This window comes from Lepisma saccharinum, chromosome 1, assembly GCF_977018435.1.
Source record: "Lepisma saccharinum chromosome 1, izLepSacc3.1, whole genome shotgun sequence".
NCBI classification, from domain to species: Eukaryota; Metazoa; Arthropoda; class Insecta; order Zygentoma; family Lepismatidae; genus Lepisma; species Lepisma saccharinum.
In genome coordinates this window covers 153,891,478-153,909,843 of record NC_139229.1, presented here as the reverse complement: position 1 = coordinate 153,909,843, position 18,366 = coordinate 153,891,478, and the positions used below count along the sequence as shown (strand labels likewise).

The 18,366-nt window shown below is 37.0% G+C and overlaps 1 protein-coding gene across 1 annotated transcript in view; it reads right to left on the bottom strand.

Annotated features, from left to right (window-relative positions):
- The window catches only part of Ric (Ras-related protein interacting with calmodulin), a 36,926-nt gene that overhangs the window by 12,565 nt on the left and 5,995 nt on the right, over positions 1 to 18,366 (bottom strand). Inside the window, exons 2-3 of the mRNA XM_083140725.1 lie at positions 16,897 to 16,953; positions 9,327 to 9,400 (exon numbers count right to left, since the gene is read on the bottom strand). Coding sequence (XP_082996851.1) covers positions 9,327 to 9,400; positions 16,897 to 16,953 — 131 coding nt within the window. The remainder of the gene's footprint in view (positions 1 to 9,326; positions 9,401 to 16,896; positions 16,954 to 18,366) is intronic.

Below are 18,366 nucleotides of genomic sequence, written 5' to 3'. Positions count from 1 at the left end.
GTCACACGAAATTTGAACCTTTCTTAAAGCAATTAGCACTCTTTGGATTTTCTTTTAAAAAAATATTTATGTTGAAAAAACAACTTAAAAATTACCTTACGCAAGCTTGCACGCTTCCCAAGGACAATGTATTTTCCATTGACAAGGGACTGTAAGTATCCTAGACTAGTGGGAATTTATATAGAAGTAAATTCGAACCTTAGTAAAACGAATTTAGGGAATTTATTTATAATGCTAAGAGAACCAAACCTGGCCTGCCTAACCTAACTACGAAAGCATACATTGAACCAAATCATAAGTAATCACTAGTTTTGGAAACAAAATGAGTGTAACTAACCTACATGTGTAATATATGCAAAATATTTTACAAACATTTACACATGTGTTACTGTAAAAACAATCCTTTCTCACTGGTGCCACGGGAGGAATATTTTGTGTTTCAAATCGCATTTTAATCTATGTGCTTTAACCCAACCCTACAGAATTATGGATGTTACTGCTATTATTAATAATAATATAATAATATATTATGTTGATGGAATCATCTAATTATACCTGTAATTAATATTATTGCTGTAATAGCTCTTGTTGCTGGTCGTGGACTTTGATCTACTAGATGGTATGGGTGATTTTGATTTGTTGACATATTTCCTGTCCTGGTATCTTCTTCAGAAATAAGTTGTGTCATAACATTTTTCTTGAAAGCACTCCCGGGAGTAGATTCCATGATCCATTCAATGAGAAAAATTGCGTTGTTAGCCAGTTGTAGGTTAGGCAGTAAGCTTCAGGGACTCTTTCGAAAAGATAATGTGGTAAAACTTTGCTTCATATGTTAGGAAGTTTAGTGCAATATCTATATTTTTTTTTATTTGCATTGCCACACACTGTATGGTGCCATAAGAATTAGTTATGATGAGAAATAATGTGAAAATTGAGTAAAAATAAATCAATTGAATGGTGACAAGCTCATAAGATTTTCCGCACTAGTTGAAGGAGCTATCATAGAATGGACCCTTATACATTTGACACTACTCTATTCAACAGATACAGATAGTGATCTAATGCATATTCATTTTCAGTAACTTTTCTTTGTGTTGACATGCTTTGACCTTAGCTCACTAACAACTCTTGCATCTTGGAATTTATCTTTTTTGAGTGACATAAAATGCAGAATGCTTTGTCTTGTATAGTTATATGTTTCTAAAATAATTTTTCGTCTTTTATTTTTCTCGTAGAGCTGAGATATAGTTGGAGAAAATATGGCGAAAGGACTTGAGGCACAAAACATACAAAAGTTACAGAGTTTGTGGAGACAATTTTTCAGAGAAAATGTTTATGAATTCTAATAGAAATAAGTTAGTGCATGATGCATACCCAGAGTAGAACCAAGTAAGTATATTGCATTTCTTATGGAATAACATTGTCATCAGTTATGTGGCTCATGCATAAGAAATTGTATTTTCTCTTTTCTGCATTAAAAAAATATATGCTTTAGAGAAAAATTTTGCTTAAAGTACATAACACCTAACAACACAATACATTGTTTGAGGATGTTACAAACAAATGTATTTAATGTTTCACTAAATACTCCAAGCAGGGTGGATAAAAAATATATGATTTTCAGCTAAACAGTCCTGTAAAATATTTGAACAGTTTGATTAAAGGAAATAAAATGCACACATTTTTCTGTTTGAGACTGTACATATGTGAACCTACTATGGAAATGTTTGTTGAGTGTGTTAATGATGCTTTAATAATTTCAGTAACTTTTATTCCAGTGAAAGTCTGTACGACCTCAAAGAGATTATCATACATTATGCAAAATATATTAATTACTAGTGATTCAATAAATATATATACCTGAATAACAATGTGTTTATTTTCCCTTACATTTGTTATTAGCAATAGAATATAATGTTTTACATTTCCACAATATGAGTACTAAATCATTAAGAGTAATGTACTTACTCTGAAACTATTATCTTCTCTGGAGTATTTCAACATGTAAATTCATTCTTGGTGAAGTATAACATGTCACCATAGTGAGTGTCCGACCAAGAAACCTATCAGTATGACTATCAATGGTTTGTCTAATGGAATTTCATTAACAACATTATGATAATATTCAATACAGTGGAAATTAATTGATGTAGGGTTTTAAGGATTTCTTACAGTCTTTTACTCTATATTCCATATGTTTAATGCTAACAATATAATTTATATATGTAATTGGAAGTAAGATGCTTGAAATAGATTTTGGGACTTGTAGGCATAATGACCATATTGGGCCATTCAATGTGTGTGAGGAAGAATCATCTTGAGTTTGAACTGTTCTTTTAGGTCTACTTTATGCACAGAAAGGCTAATTGGGTTGAGCCTACAGTTTAAAGTGGGATCCGAAACACTATGGGTCTCCACCAAGTATCGAACCCATACCTGAGTTAAAAAATGGGTGTGAAGAGCCCCTTGAGAAAGGTTGAAAGTGAAATGTTATAAAGACTTGCAAAGGATATACACAAAACTACGAACTTCCTCAGAGACAGTATAAGAGCCCCGCTATTCTCAAAAAGGTAATGACATTTATTAAAGTGCTGTCATTATCTCCCAACCTGGTCAATAATTGGTAAAATCAAAAGTTTGAGGAAAGTATAATCTACACATTAGGTAGGAATAAGCCAATCACTTAACATTTAGACATGACACATTGGATGGTCTAGCCCTTGCAGCAAATCATCATGAGTGAGACACCTATGTTCGATACGAAGCCAAGTTAAATTTACTTCTTGATGGAAGGGGTGGTATGAGAAATGCACCAATGATCAACCTGATAGTGAGAACCTTGAAAGAATGATTATTTATTAATTCTTTATGTTCACTTTCTTTTAGACTGACTAGAGACATGTGTGACATTATTTAGAAGCTGATAATGAGTAGCAGGGATTTTGTCAATATGGCATCCACTATGGGTGAAACGTTGCTGTTCATTGGTTCATTTCCAAGTGACATATGTCACATGTCACTTTGGTGTGAAATCTCTCTAAATTGCAAAAAATACTATTGGTTTCTTTGTCATCAGCTGGAAATTTGCACATTTCTTTGTTTTTTAATTAACTTTAAAATTCATGTGGAATATTTCTTCTGAATGCATGGATTGTATCATCTTCAGTACTGTATTAAGTATATGAATATATAAAATACATATCTGTGCAGGATAAGATCTTTCAGTGGTGTATTTTTAATTCTATTGTGTGTGTGTTTAGGAGTGGGGGGCTGGGAGTGTGCTTATCTACCGTGCGTCCATTTCGATCTGCAACCGAGAGATCGGGAGAAACGTGGCGGGCGGCGCTGACGGAGGTGCCGACATTTGCGGCCTGTAATGCCCGCATATTTTTATGGACGTATGCAGACATTTATATAAATATTGCAAAACTAGCACTAACCTGTGTTATTAGAGTTGTTCAAAGTGATGTCCACCTACATTCACACATTCCTGGCATCGTTTGATGAAATTTTGATTCACACGCAAAAGTTCTTCTTCCGTAATTCTTCCTAGTTCTGCCCTTATATTGTCTTTTAGTTCGTCGATGCTATGAGGGTTATTTCGGTAGACTCTATTTTTCAAGGTTCCCCACAAATAATAGTCACATACGGTAAGATTTGGCGAACGTGAAGGCCATAAACCTCTTGAAATTATTCTGTATTCAAACACCTCCCTTATAGCGTCCAAAGAATGGGCTGTGGCTGAATCTTGTTGAAAATACCCATATTGTCTCTCATTATCTGATAACAACTGAAAAAACGGCGCAAGTATTTGTGTGCGGTACCTCTCTGAATTTATTGTGTCTTCAAAAAATATAGCCCCATTATTCTTTTGGCACTTACAGCACACCACACACCAATTTTTGCATCGTGTAACTGAACTTCGTGTATTATTCGGGGATTTTCAGTGCTCCAGTATCTATTGTTCTGTGAACAAACATGACCACGCAAGTGAAACCATGCCTCATCCGAAAAAATTATTAACTGTGGATCAACAATACCATCTACAATATTCTGCAAAACCCAATTACAGAAATTTACTCTACTTACGTTGTCAGGGGGCCGTAATTCTTGCACTATAGAAACTCTGTACGGTTTTAATTTTAGTAGCTTAGTGGCTGTATGTGCTGATGATTTTGACACGCCCATCTCCTGTGAAACACGGCGTAGAGGTTTGTTTGGAGAACGTTCTAACGCTGCACCAATTTCATCGAGTTTTGCTTCGGTTAGAATCCGTCGTTTTTGCTTAGGTGTTTTAAAATTTAATGATCCAGTTTCTCGTAATTTAAGGACAAGACGTCTAACCGTATCTCTATGTGGAGGTGAAACGGCTGGGAATTTCTGTACAAATTGCCTACACACGTCTCGACACGAGTCTGTTTTCACGTAAGTGTCATACATAAAAATTCTTTGTTCTAACGTGAACCTTGCGGCTGGCATTACAATCGTCTGACTGACACAACACACATACACACTGCAATAACACAAACAAGTAACGGCAAGTAACCAAGAATAACACTCTTACGCACAGTACGAAATTAACACGCTCTTGGTTTACATCTGCCTGCCACTATATTCACAGCTCTGTAGTCGCGAAAGAACAAAAAACTTGAGCTAGGAGATTTCGGATTGCAAGGAAGCTCACGAACACCATTAGCTTTTAACGGTTCGTCTGCAGCGTAATCTTGATACAGTGTTGCACATTCGAAACCTCCAAACGATCCCCATCGACACAAAACTCTTTCAAGGATATAAACTTAAACAGGACGTTACTGGTCTAAACTATGATTAAAATGTTTTACAGAGTATTATCTGTGGCTCTTAATATAATTTCTAAAGCGTATTTATTTGTGTATATAAGGGTGGAACTTGGAAGAATTACAGAAGAACTTTTGCGTGTTATAACACAGGTTAGTGCTCGTTTTGCAAGATGTCCTCAAAAATAAGCGGGCATTACAGGCCTCAAATGTCGGCATCTCCGTCAGCGCCGCCCGCCACGTTTCTCCCGATCTCTCGGCTGCAGATCGAAATGGACGCACTGTAGCTTGATCCTACATACTCAATGACTGCTTTGTTTTTTATTCTAAGACATTCATATTTCGAGTCCAGATTTTTGTGTAACTATGAAATATGTAATGCCATATGATGAAATTGTAGTCAATATGTAGAGTGGTTCCAGTAAGTAACTTCAAACAAAACTCGCTTGTATGACATACTCCTACTCCCATTCTAGATTAAAAATTAGGGATTTTTGACAAATACTAAAATGAATAAGCATGCAGTGATTAGTTAATAATATATCTTACAAACATGCACACGTTTTTAGAAATGGGTTGATATTACTCTCATGCAAACCAGAAAAGTGAAATTTCATACAACTTCGATTGATTGATTGATTTGGTGTTTTACGTCAACTTTATTCACAGTAAGGCCAATTGGGACTGGACCTACAGTTTAAAGTGGGATCCGAACCACTATGCGTCTCCATATAGGTACAACTTCGAGATGAGGTGGTTGCTATATAGTAGGCATTCTAGGTTAACTTGTGTAAGGTGTGACCTGTTCATACACTATTTTCCCATAATGGGATGACGTGGGGTCAGCACATCGAACCCTCAGCTGTTATAGGAGATTTCCCAGACTGGGTTACGCTACTCAATTGTAGGACCCCAATTTTCTTAGGATGGTGGTTAAGTTTGGAAAACAAGTACTGACTATATGTATATATCTTTTATCCAGTATATTTCGCCAGACCCTGTGGCCGAGTGGTTAGCACATCGCGCTGCGACGCCAAGGGTCCCGGGTTCGAATCCCAGTCGGGCTTGGTTGTTTGTGAATGTCCATTCATCAATTTCATCATTTCATCACTCATCCCCATCTTCGCAAATTAGCCAAGAGGCACAAAACGCGAAGTAAAATAAACTAAATCAATTAATCAATCAATCAATTCCAGTATATTTCATACCTACAAGCCGCCAGCCGATGTGTAATGGTTTCGTTAGATGAATAGCGCTAATGTTCCATCAGTAGTTTTTTATATATACGTTTTATGATTTATTCTTATTTCCTGAGACAAAACCTTCGAATACTGTCTTTTGTATCCCTGGCATTTTCAGCATCAAATCTCCCCCCTCTCAGGGTACTCCACCGATATCAATTGCAGAGAAAGTGGATGCATTTGTCTTTCGTTTTATGAGGCCATAGACAGATGAATGGAATTTTCTACGTTGGTAAATCAGAAGTGTCTACATCTTGCGATTGAATATGGTAGGCCTACACAAGAGAGAAAATTACAGTGACGGCACCAGAAACAGTTGCTGATATTAAGTGTGCTGTATCCTGAAGATTGTCACCCACGTTAAACTGTGCAGCAATTGTTATGAAGAGAAAGAGACAATTTGGGAAATGTTGCAACATGGCTCGAACGCCCTTTAGAACACTTTTGGTTGCGCAATAATCCGCTCAACCCACCCTTCCATTCCTGCTTTTATTTTCTGCTAATAATTCGGACATATCTCGTAAAGTCGCAGTATTTATTTTATTTTAGTGCATATAAATGTTCTACAAGGATAAATACCATTGTTCAGTTAATGCAGGGGTCCTGGGTTCGAATCCCTGTTAGAGCTTTCTTTGTGTCATCAATTTTTCATAGCATCGTCGCGATTAGCCTAAAATTTTAAAAAATGCGATGCTAAATAAACAACGACGAGGGAGGGGTAAAACGCATTGATCTACGAACAAAGTAATCACCGTAGATAAAATCGCGATTTGCCCAAAATGTCAGAAAAGTAACGCATAATAGGGAGAATACGAAATAAAAATACTTATTACCACAGATAATACACGGACCATTTTTCATGCACAACGGAATGATTTACGTGTTGGAATTTCGGGAACTTGAAATTATTTTCCTATGTTGTGCTTCTGGGCTACTAATTCTGTATATCTCGTAACTTAGATGTAGAAATCATTCATACATAATATGCATTAACTGAACAATGGTATTTATCCTTGTAGAATATTTTTATGCACTTAAATAAAATAATTAATTCGACCTTACGAGATATGTCCCGAATTATTAGCAGAAAATAAAAGCAGGAATGGAAGGGTGGGGTGAGCGGATCATTGCGCTGAGACGCATTCAACTGTCACTGCCAAGAGTAAGATATGATTGGCGGAGAGGTTGCTATGACAATGCTTTACGTTTCGAAACAGCCGTAGGGTGGCTCCACATGTCCGGTTTGGTATACGCACAGATTACAAAGGAGAGATAGGAAGTAAGCGATCTTATTGATCTGTGGTTATACTACAAAATTCAACATTAAGAGAGATTTTGCCTAGCAATGCTTCATATTTTGCCTAGCAACAATTTACAAATAAATAAATAAGTTTCTTAATGGGAATTTCAGCCCATTATCAAATTTTGATATTACCGAGAAAAGCGTGGAGTAATTTTACCTCCTACATTTTCCATGGTGTGTTTATTTTTATAAATGGAGTCAATTCAACTGGACCAATCATACAATTGGCAATCACTGCTGTTTTGTGTGCTGAAACTGTTATTAAACTTTATGCCACAAAATAAAATCTTTTTTTTGTTCCCCAGTGTAATCAAAAGCAGCACCCTAGCACCGACTCATCTGGACAGAGGCAATTTAGAGAACCGTATTATAGAGGCAATTACCAGTCAGGAAATAATTTTAGAGGTTCCTACCAAAGGAATAATAGACGACAGCAGTACAATAGGGAGTATAGAAATGCATGCCCTAATAATAATTCAGATCGCAATAGGCGATATGGCAATGCCCAACAATGGCGAGGACGTGGAAACTTCCGCGGACAGAACTCGCGGGGTTTCTCATCCTCAGCAGGGCGAGGCCAGGAAAGTAGGGAAGAGCAACGGGAAAGACCACGCTGCTCTATTTGTAATTATCCCAATCACTCGGCAGCCACTTGTTTTCAGAACAAGGAGGCTTTAAACGAGCAGTGACTGCCCATAGAAGAGACGTATGAGCAGATTTTGTAGGGAAACGCATTTCAGTCTCTACTTTCCCCTATGAGGAACTTATATATATTAATACAGCTATAGGGGGACAACGTCAGAGGTTTCTTGTGGATTCCGGGAGCCAAGTATCAGTTACTAGTGATCGAGGTATTCCTTCAACTGCCAAACGTTTTAAAATTCATACGGCCATAAGGGGAGTAGCAAAGGAACAAACTGAAATTAAAGAGATTGTCCTGTTAACATTTGCAATAAACGGCCGCAATTTTACCCACCCTTTTCGGATGATTCCAAATTTTGAACATGGGACAATCTTGGGTAATGATTTTTTAAGAGCTCATAAAGCAAATTTGGATTTTGAACAGAATCGACTCTCGTTGAGGAGATTTGGAACTCCTCCGCGGAACCAGTTAAGGACGGAACACAGGAAAACCTGTGACATATCCATAAAAGTTGCTAGTCTGATCAGGGATTTATTTGTGCCAGAATTTGTAACTTCCAGACAAATTAGAATTAAACCTAGGTCTCATTTGTGTATTCCTGTCAAATTGACAAATTCTAGGAATCAGAGCCCGACCATGTGGCCGAGTGGTTAGCACATCGCGCTGCGACGCCAAGGGTCCCAGGTTCGAATCCCGGTCGGGCTTGGTTGTTTGTGAATGTCCATTCATCAATTTCATCATTTCATCACTCATCCCCATCTTCGCAAATTAGCCAAGAGGCACAAAACGCGAAGTAAAATAAACTAAATCAAATAAAAAAAATCAAATCTAGGAATCAGAATTTAACTTATTTAGAACCAGATTTACAGTTTCAAATGGACATGGGCTTAATGGTACCGCGAGCCATTGTAAATCCTGAGTCATTTTTAATTTGGATTACCAACCCAAATTCTTACAAAATTAAAATTAGGAAAGGGGCACGCTTAGGTACTGCAGAGGCATGGCAAAATCCAGTCCCAGCCTCGCGTCATACTGCAGATGGCGAAGGACCTAACGTTATGGTGACCAAGAAACTGGCACCATGACAAAAACAGAATGATACAGCACAGTGACATCCCATACTAAATAACTAGGGTCAAGCCCCAGTCAAAATGCATTTTTCACTCAATTTCTATGATTACAGTTTAATATTGAAAACTTTCATGTTCTGAGATGATTAGTTATTATAAGTTAGGTCCTTCAACTTAGTTTTCCCATGCACAGGGCTGCAATTAGGAAACATGAGGTCCTATGCAGTGGCATGCATCACACCCCCTAACAGCAGCTCTGCTCGTAAAACCTACCTGGCCAGCAGTGTCCAAGATATCCAAAAGTGCTGCTTCACCATCGATGACAGCTTGTTGCTGATAAGCATCCTCTGGAGAGAAAAATTATTCAATATAAACCAATGTTTACACTTCTCCAGACATAAACTAAGAACTATGTAGTGTTATATACAGGGAACAGATTTATAAGTAAATACATATTTACGTATGAAGCTGAAATCAATTATATTTTGTCTTATCTTTACTCGTCATGGCACGTAGACTCGAAAAGTTTTGTTCTCATTTTCCATATTTGTACATATATTAGTTTATGGTTCATAATTTAGTCATTTTTACATATTATTTCCATATTTCAGAACATTTCTCAACATATACTCCATATTTCCTCATGAACTCCATGCACCCATGTGACTGAAAGAGTTGCGTGAATTTCTTGTGAATAACTGACAAAGTCCAAAGTGACGTTAAACAAACGAAAGTTTACAATCTTACTTATAGCCTTCAATTGCGTTAATTACAAGTTTTCTGCCACCCAAACAATATTTTATTTTCACCTCCCAACTGCTTGCTTTTGCTATTGTAAAACACTTCTAGTTCCTGTTTATTTACAATTGTTGTCAACAATAGAGAATGAGGGCTCAAGCATCGGCTCCTGGTTGTTACAAACATTATTTTGGTAACATTGGAAGAGAGTCCCAAGTCAAGCAGCTCACTGCTAACCCCACCCTCGCTACTAGTTCCATGCCTGACAACAGCCCCAGAAGCAACTATTTTGTGGCACACGTGCGGGATTTGCTTCTGGCTTCTATCCAAGTCACAGTAATAGTACAATGTCGAGACTGAATTTTATCTAGCTCGTGTAGTCTTTTATATTATTAAAAATGTATTTTTTTTTACAATTTCAAGTCCATAATTTGGTGAAAATAATTAAATATGTATTTACATATTTAGAACATTTTTATTACATATAAATCTGTTCCCTGGTTATGATTATACACGTAGGGTGGCAATTAAATCTTGAACCAATTAGAGAAATGCCATAATTCGCAATACCAATGCTTTAAGTGGAGGTGTTTGATCGTGAATTTGGTATTATTTGGATGCAACTTGGTGGCGATGAAGCAGGCAGAGGCATGTATCAGGCAAATTATCTTACCTGGGAGATGAGAGGAAGGATGGTATCCTCTTTCCAGTAGTTGGTGCTGCACTGGATAGGTCAGACTTAGGCATTTAGGGACCTCCCAACCCAATTGCTCCATCCTACACACTGTGAAAGCTGTGGCCTTTGAGTAACTTTAGCCCTTGTTTTTCTTTCTATTATTTTCGAATAGACTATTATGGTTAATCTTGCAATGCTGGATAAATACAGTAGACATACCTAAAGCACCACTATTTGCAGTGGAACAAGAAAACTAAACTCCTGCAATGAAAAAGAGACACTCGTATTCATCTCTGACTGAAACTCAGACAGACGACGAAAATGTCCCATGTAAACTAGAAACTAGTTATAAACCTACAATTTCTTGTGAATGAATGAAATATCTTCTTCAGATAAAGATTTGGAAGTGATAGAACAATCTATAAGTACATTTACATATTTCGGCAGTTAATTTCCTAATAGTGCTTGTGCTCGAAATGGAAATTCCTAGGTGTGGGATGTTCGTTCAAGCCTTGGGAATAGACTATGAAGGGGTGCTTCACGTATATTGTCCTAGTGAGGAAATGGTACAATATTCAATGCATATATTTAAATTGGTCAGTATCTACCTTAGGCCAATAATTATATAACTATTATTAAATATTTTATTATTGTTAAGATATTGTAAAATGGGATCATATCCAGTCACTTCCCACAATGCAATTTCCTGCCTCTTGCGTTTCCACCTTAGACACTGCTCAACACACTTCTTCAGAGGTTTTATTGAGGCCTCTTCAGTATGTGAGGTTCCTGAACAGCCACTGTTTATGGGTATTCAATCCTGGCGATGATCCTGACACTGGATCTTCATATCATACTCCTCTGATTTCAAAATTGCTCCACATAACCAACTACATATGGTTCAGGTCAAGTGATCATGGTGTTCATTCCACCATATCCCAACAGATAATACTGTAATTGGTTTTGGACTTTATGGCCACCCTGAATATGTGTGTATTTTTGTCAATGTTTGTTTTAAAGTCCACTTTCTTCTCAGATAGGACAATCAAACTATATATATTTTTGTCAATGAAGGTATTTTTGTCTTTTTTGCAGATGGTATTATACAAGATGCCATACCAGCACCGTTTTTTTATCAATGAGGTGAACATGTTTGCGTTACTATGATAAACTGGTTTATAAGGTATACCTGAACCTCTCTTACCAGAAAAAGCAAAACACTGTGTACATATCAAACAAATTTTACAATTTGTCATGATATCAGATAACTAAATAGCATTTTGTAATAGAAAGAAGTTTCACTGGAACTTAGGACTGTTTCAACAGCAACTTCATTGAAAATTGGTCTTGTTTTGAAAAAGTGCTGATATTCCAAATTCATAACAGTTAATCTGTTTGTCAACTAAAATTTTCAGAATGTCAATTGCTCATGAAGATTGTATCTTTTATTCTGTGGATGCCTGAATGGAAAATACACTTAGGTGTTACTGAAAGATTCCCCTTAGTGTTCTTGGAGACCACAGGAGAAGCTGGGACTACAAGATGTGTTGTGTTGATTGGATTGTAGAATTATTGTTCTTGTAAACTACACGAACACACACTCCCTTCATCATGCATTTCTTTGTAGGTTAAGTAAAACAAGCAACCTTTTTTTTAAACATAAGATCTTCATCAAATTTTAGTTATGAATCCACAATGTCATCAGGTAATTCTTTCTTTGAATTGGAATTAAATTTGAAAGCTAGCTGGTGTGTTCTCTTGAAATTTTACACCAAAAAAAAAAACAAGTTTCAATGCTTATAACACTCGTGAACTACAAGAGGAATTATTCTAGAAAGTGAAATTACCACTATGCCATTATCTTATCTTATTATCTTATTGTTTGTAATATCCCATAGCAAACCAGCTTATGATGAGTAACATATTCTTTTCATCTGCAAAATACTGTCCTCCTGTGTGTATCACTCAAGCTGTATGACTTTCAACATCAATGAAGTTTCATTTGAATGCTATGTGGAAGGCTGAACAATGAAATACTCAGTGGTGGTCCCTCCATGGAACAGAGGGAACAGGCTGTTCCCTCCTACTTATCGCCCATTGAAGCTATTTTAATTATCTATATTAACATAATAAGAACACTTCTTTCTCTCGAATTCAACATGCCGAGGAAAACTTTCATCGTGACTGGACATTTGTTTACTTCACCCACCCTCGTCGTTCCACCCTCTAGTGCCTGACGCCGAGTATTTCCGACCATGCACGAAGGTAAACGATCCTCAAAGTCCCACTTCCGACCTCCCACACCACGGAAGCTGAACTCTCTGGCTGTTCCCAGACAGCGAATTCGTTTTCTTTCGAGTTTTTGCTATTTGCTAAAGTTTAATTGCGTCGTAGTGATAGTTTTGAGTGTAGTAAGTCTATAGTTTCCTAATCTCATTGCAAAATTGCGTCTGACATTCATAACGAACTGGAAAAATCTTCTACAGTTAATAGTCTGCTAAATGCCTTGGCTAAATGCTGCGAAATAGCTTCCAAGGGAACAGCTCGCATCCACCTGTTCCACCAGCCCCAAGACGCACGCAGCGGCAGAACAAGAAAGCGAATGTTGCGAGCGTAGGGTTGCGAATGTTGTATGATCGACCAGCTGAAGACGAAAGTTTTTAGTTCATTGAACTTTACAGAAAAGACAGCAAACCAAGACCTACCCTAACTGAAATAAAAACAAAAACGAAATCGTACACAAGGCATTTTATAAAAAGTTACAACAACTCTGTAAAATGATTAACTGGATACTCTTCCAGTGGCAAATTATTGTTGTCCTTGTTTGTTCACGAGAAGGGAATTTGGAACAGTTCGGGTTTTGTCACAATTTCTACAAATCTAGCGGACGTCATGAAAAAACTTGGCAATCTGAATGCCATTATTGCATTGAGGACGTTTGAATTACAAGAATGCTCAACTCTACAAAAAAGTCAACTTAATCTACAAAGAGAGCGATGAAACAGGTTTCGACAAAACATTTTTATCTCCGATTGCTTTTATTATTATTTCCTTTGTTGCGCATCAACAATTTCGTTTTTAATCTTATTTTTACAGGATAGTATCATATTTGCTTTAACATTGTTATTGTCCAAATTTTAACGTGCTTCATGTATGTTACTTCTGACAATTTGTAACATATGTATCGTATGTTTATTTGGTCAGGAGGGGTGCCAACAGGGGGGATTATGGCGCAGGTTGCGCTATCGAGATTTTGGGGGGTTCCCTTCAAATAATATAAAATTCAACATTTATATATTTTTGAAAGTCAGTTTCTCCAGGGGAAACCCTGGGGGGTAAAGGCGGTCAGGGGCGTGATGCTAATCACATCACCCCCACTCATGACCGGATCAAGAAAGTGTGGGGCGTTACCCCCACACCCCCTATACGCCTTCATGGCGTGGTGCTAAGCACAGGGGAGCACTTTACCTTTTTTTTAATATTTTTCCAAAATATATAAATATGTAAAAATTTTACACCTTAAATACACCATATTTAATCCATTAGATGAAGAAAAGAAAGTGTTTAAGATGTTATTATCGAAGGGGGGGGGGGGGGAAGAAGTATCCAACTCTTACATATTAAGCCTTAATTGACACGGGGGTTCTGGGGGGATAGTGAATTAAACTTTGGGGGGAACAGTATCCAACTCTATGTCTTAGATTATTGCGGGTATTTTAGTTAGAGGTGGATTGAGCCTTAAATTGAGGGCAATTATACAATTATTGTGTATTACTATTGTCTTAGACAGACTATTGCGGAAATTCTGGTGTGGAGACCGAGAATTAATTTTTTGGAGGAGGCATAATCCACTCTTCAATATCAACAGTAAGTCTAAAATTGGCATGGAAACTTTGGTGAAATCTCAGATTGTCAAGGGATTTCTGTAGTGGAGAGAGAGTTCGAAAATTAAATTTTGGAGACTGTATTTAGCGATATGATATCCACACGTTTTCGACCCCGAACGTGCCAAAGGGGAAGCTGGAAGGGAAGCTGGAAAAGACTAAATATCTCGGTATATTAAGAAAGTATTAACATCCCATTAAATTAGTATTCTTGAAAGCCTGCAAAGGAATGGATTTAAAGATTTTCTTGCTCGCTTTGATCGCAATGATATGTTACTATGATGCGTGTTTGGTGCTTGAATGAGGTGAATGTGAAGTTTATATACTACAGCTGCATTACAAGACAAGTTATATTCTCGATTATGATGAACGATTTTAGGGCTGGTCTTGAGTGATGGGCACCCCTGTTTAGGAAGGAGGGGCAGATCAAATATAGTGTTCAGTAAAGCTAAGAAAGAAGTTACTTTCAGTAGACATGCTGACGTAATTAAATACGTTGTGGGGATTACAATATGGTTTAAGGGCACAAATTATATGATTTGGAGGGGATGCGCCATTGGCCTTGGGGCCAATGTATTTAGTTCATTTCAATAAGGGTTGAATTTTACTTGGTCTACTGTATTATACAGTTTGTAAAAAAATAACTGCATCACTTAGCTTTGTGCCAAAAAAAATCTTATTTGCGTCATATGAATTGTGTGATAGGGTATAACATATTTTAAATGTAACCAGGGTGTAACTGAATATTTATTGTAACTGTTGACACATATTTTCTACATTTGGCTACAAATGAAGTATGCATGGGAGATATATATATACATATGTTACACAATATACGCTATACAGTAATTGAGAAAACTAACGTATAGAGTTACATTTATCAAGAAAAAAGTTTCTCGTAATGTCCATGCGCATGAATAACATATTTTAACACACATACATCATCATTTGTGAAACTGTCCCTCATTTAGTATTTTGTATGGCCTCCTTTAACCTTCCTGACAGCCTCAATTCTTCTGGGCATGCTGTGAACAAGATTGCGGCATGTTAAAATATCTAAATCATGGTACCAAGTGTGTACAATTGCTGCCATTAGCTGGTTTCTGTTTTCAAAGTACCTTTCTCGCAGTTTCTTGTTCATAATATGCCACAGGTTTTCGATGGGGTTTAAATCTGGTGAATTAGGAGGCCACCAGACTCTCTGTATACCCATCTCCTTAAACCAATTATTGACTGAACGAGATCGATGGCAGGAGGCATTGTCATCCTGAAAATAAAATTTGTTCAAATTTGCACCTGAAAAATAATTCCTAGCTGTGGGAATTAATTTATGATCAAGAATGCCTATGTACTTTTCGCTGTTAACAGACCCAGTACAAATTTCAATTTTCCCAACTCCTCTCGATGTGAAGCAACCCCACAACATAACACTTGCGAAGAACTTCTGTGTCTCAGATACACATTCATCAGTTAATTCCTCCCCACTACGAATCCAAAGCTTCACTCCAGCATCGTTTCCAACAAGATTAAACTTCTTTTCGTCCGAAAAAATCACACAATCCCAGTCCTCCTTTGTCCAATCTCCGTACCTTTGCACAAATGTTTTCCTTGCATCCTTATGTTTCTTTGTCAGGCGCGGCTTCTTTCGCGGCTTCCTCTTGTGAAATCCAAAAGACTTCAGTCTAGACTCACTGTTGAATGGCTTACCTTAATACCTGTCTCCAGTTCAATTTGTACAGCCAGTTGACGTGAACTTATGCTTCTTTTCTGCAACGCTAATGACTTCAGTTTACGATCAACCCTCGCAGATGTTTTTTTCTTCCTTCCACACCTGTTTCTCAAGGAACATTTTCCGAACTGTTGTTGTTTCTTAATGACTCTTGATACTGTTGACTGGTTCACGTTAACTTTTCTACCAATTTCTCGTTGACTCACCCCTTCCTTGTGTAGAGCCAAAATTTGTCCTTGCTTGCGAGGTGAAGTGTCTTTCAAACTCATCATTTCTCAAATCAGTCACAATCCACAGCACTACTTAAACTGCTTATGTGTTCGTAAACTTCACAACACTATAAAAGCAAACAATGCAGCAAAAATCAGGCAAACAATCACGCGATAAGAACAACATACGATACTTTGTCAATCTCCTGCCGAGCCTTATATGAAGTTTCTCAAGGACACTAGCCAACAACAGAGACACCTGGAGGGCAAAAGAGGTAATAACAGACAACAAAACAAAAGACGTGCTAGAGGACCCCACGATATTTGTTTTTATGCACATTTATGAATGTGCATCCCTTCTACAGGTAACTATTGTTACTCTTTAGATGTTCTGCCATACTTTTCCCAAGTGATGCAGTTATTTTTTTACAAACTGTATTACGACGGGTATGGGAGGGGAGGGGGCAAGTGCAGGTCACCTGTTCCCCTGTCTGATTTAGCACCGCACGCCACTGGAAATACTCATACCGATTTTAAAAAAAAGATTTGTAATTACTTCAGAATTGCTGGATACTTTGTATGCTTCCATCAATGGCTGTTCACTTACCTATAGTCGGGTCATGATAATCCAGAAAGCTATGGCTGACAAACTGTAGTGTCAGAGCTGAAAGAAAAATAAATTAATTAAGCAACTTGCAACTTGAGCATAGAGCAAAGAATTCACAGCAAATATTTTAACAACACATCCTCATCATAACAAAACATCAGGTACCATGGCTGAAGACATTGGCCCCTGAAATTATCAAGAAACAACACTAAGTTTGACAGGTGGATGTAACAGTATGGTTTTGCTTATTACTGGTTCAACTTCCATATGCAGGATGAATTTTGCATGGTAAATTATTAAAGAAGATGATCCTGTAGAAATACTTAGGCAATCTAAACTGACTTTCAAACCTAAGGATTTTGGTAGGGAATGATTTATTTCTCTTGTAGTTTATGGTTTGTACAAGCATATACAGTCTACATTGCCATTCTCATTTAATTTCTTCCAGTGCTCTTCTGCAATGAATAATGTCTCCCACACATTTAAACTTATGTTTCCCCTTATTCTTTTTTATCATTAGAGATTTCTCTCCATCTTCGTCTTGGCCTTCCTATAGGTCTCTTACCATCAGCCCTGCAATAAGGAAAAGTTGCCTGCCTTTTGTTTGTGTTTTATTTTTTGATCATCTTTCTAGCATTCGACACCCTTTTCTCAGTATGCTTTTGTTCATGCTTACTACCTCTCTATTTGAACATTTCTTTGAATATATTTTCCTTCCAATTTTCTGCCTAATTTTCTTCTTTATTATCTCTGTCTACAATATTTCTCTTATTTTGCTATAATCACTCTCTCCTTCACTTCTGCATTTCTCTTCTCTTTCTCTAGAGTCCGTGTTATTTCTTATGGTTCAATCCCACCATGACATATGTCTAAGTTTCCTTCACTGTTTTTTCTGCAAGCCAGTGTGTCAAAACTGATGTGTGCATGCATGTTTATGAAGTTGCACCTGTGTTTATCTTCGATTGAAAAGGAATATGATTGGTGAATGAATGTAATGAATGAATTTTGTCAAATTAATAGTTATGATCCTGAAAGAAGACACGTGAACGTAAAGTTGAGTCTTGGCGAGAGACGACAAGGTGGCTGAGAATTTGGAAATTATAGAAACAATGCATGGGAAGCTGTCTCTTATTTATAATTTTATGTAGTGTATAAATGGTTAATAGTGTAATCAACTTTGTACAATGCCACCCTAATCCAACTCTGAGACAAGCCCAATCCTATCAAATAATTTAATATGTTTAGTTTATATTTATTTATTTATTTCCTTCAACAGAGAAATTATCTCCTTTTACAGAAGGTAGCCAATAAAAAAACAAGAGAAACACATAATATAATACAGTGAGACATAACACAGGTAGAACACATACACAAATATAATGTAATATAAATTACTAAACTATACTATAGAATCATATAACACCCAATTAGCAATTTAGAAGCGCTTCACCCAAAACAATACAGAACAAG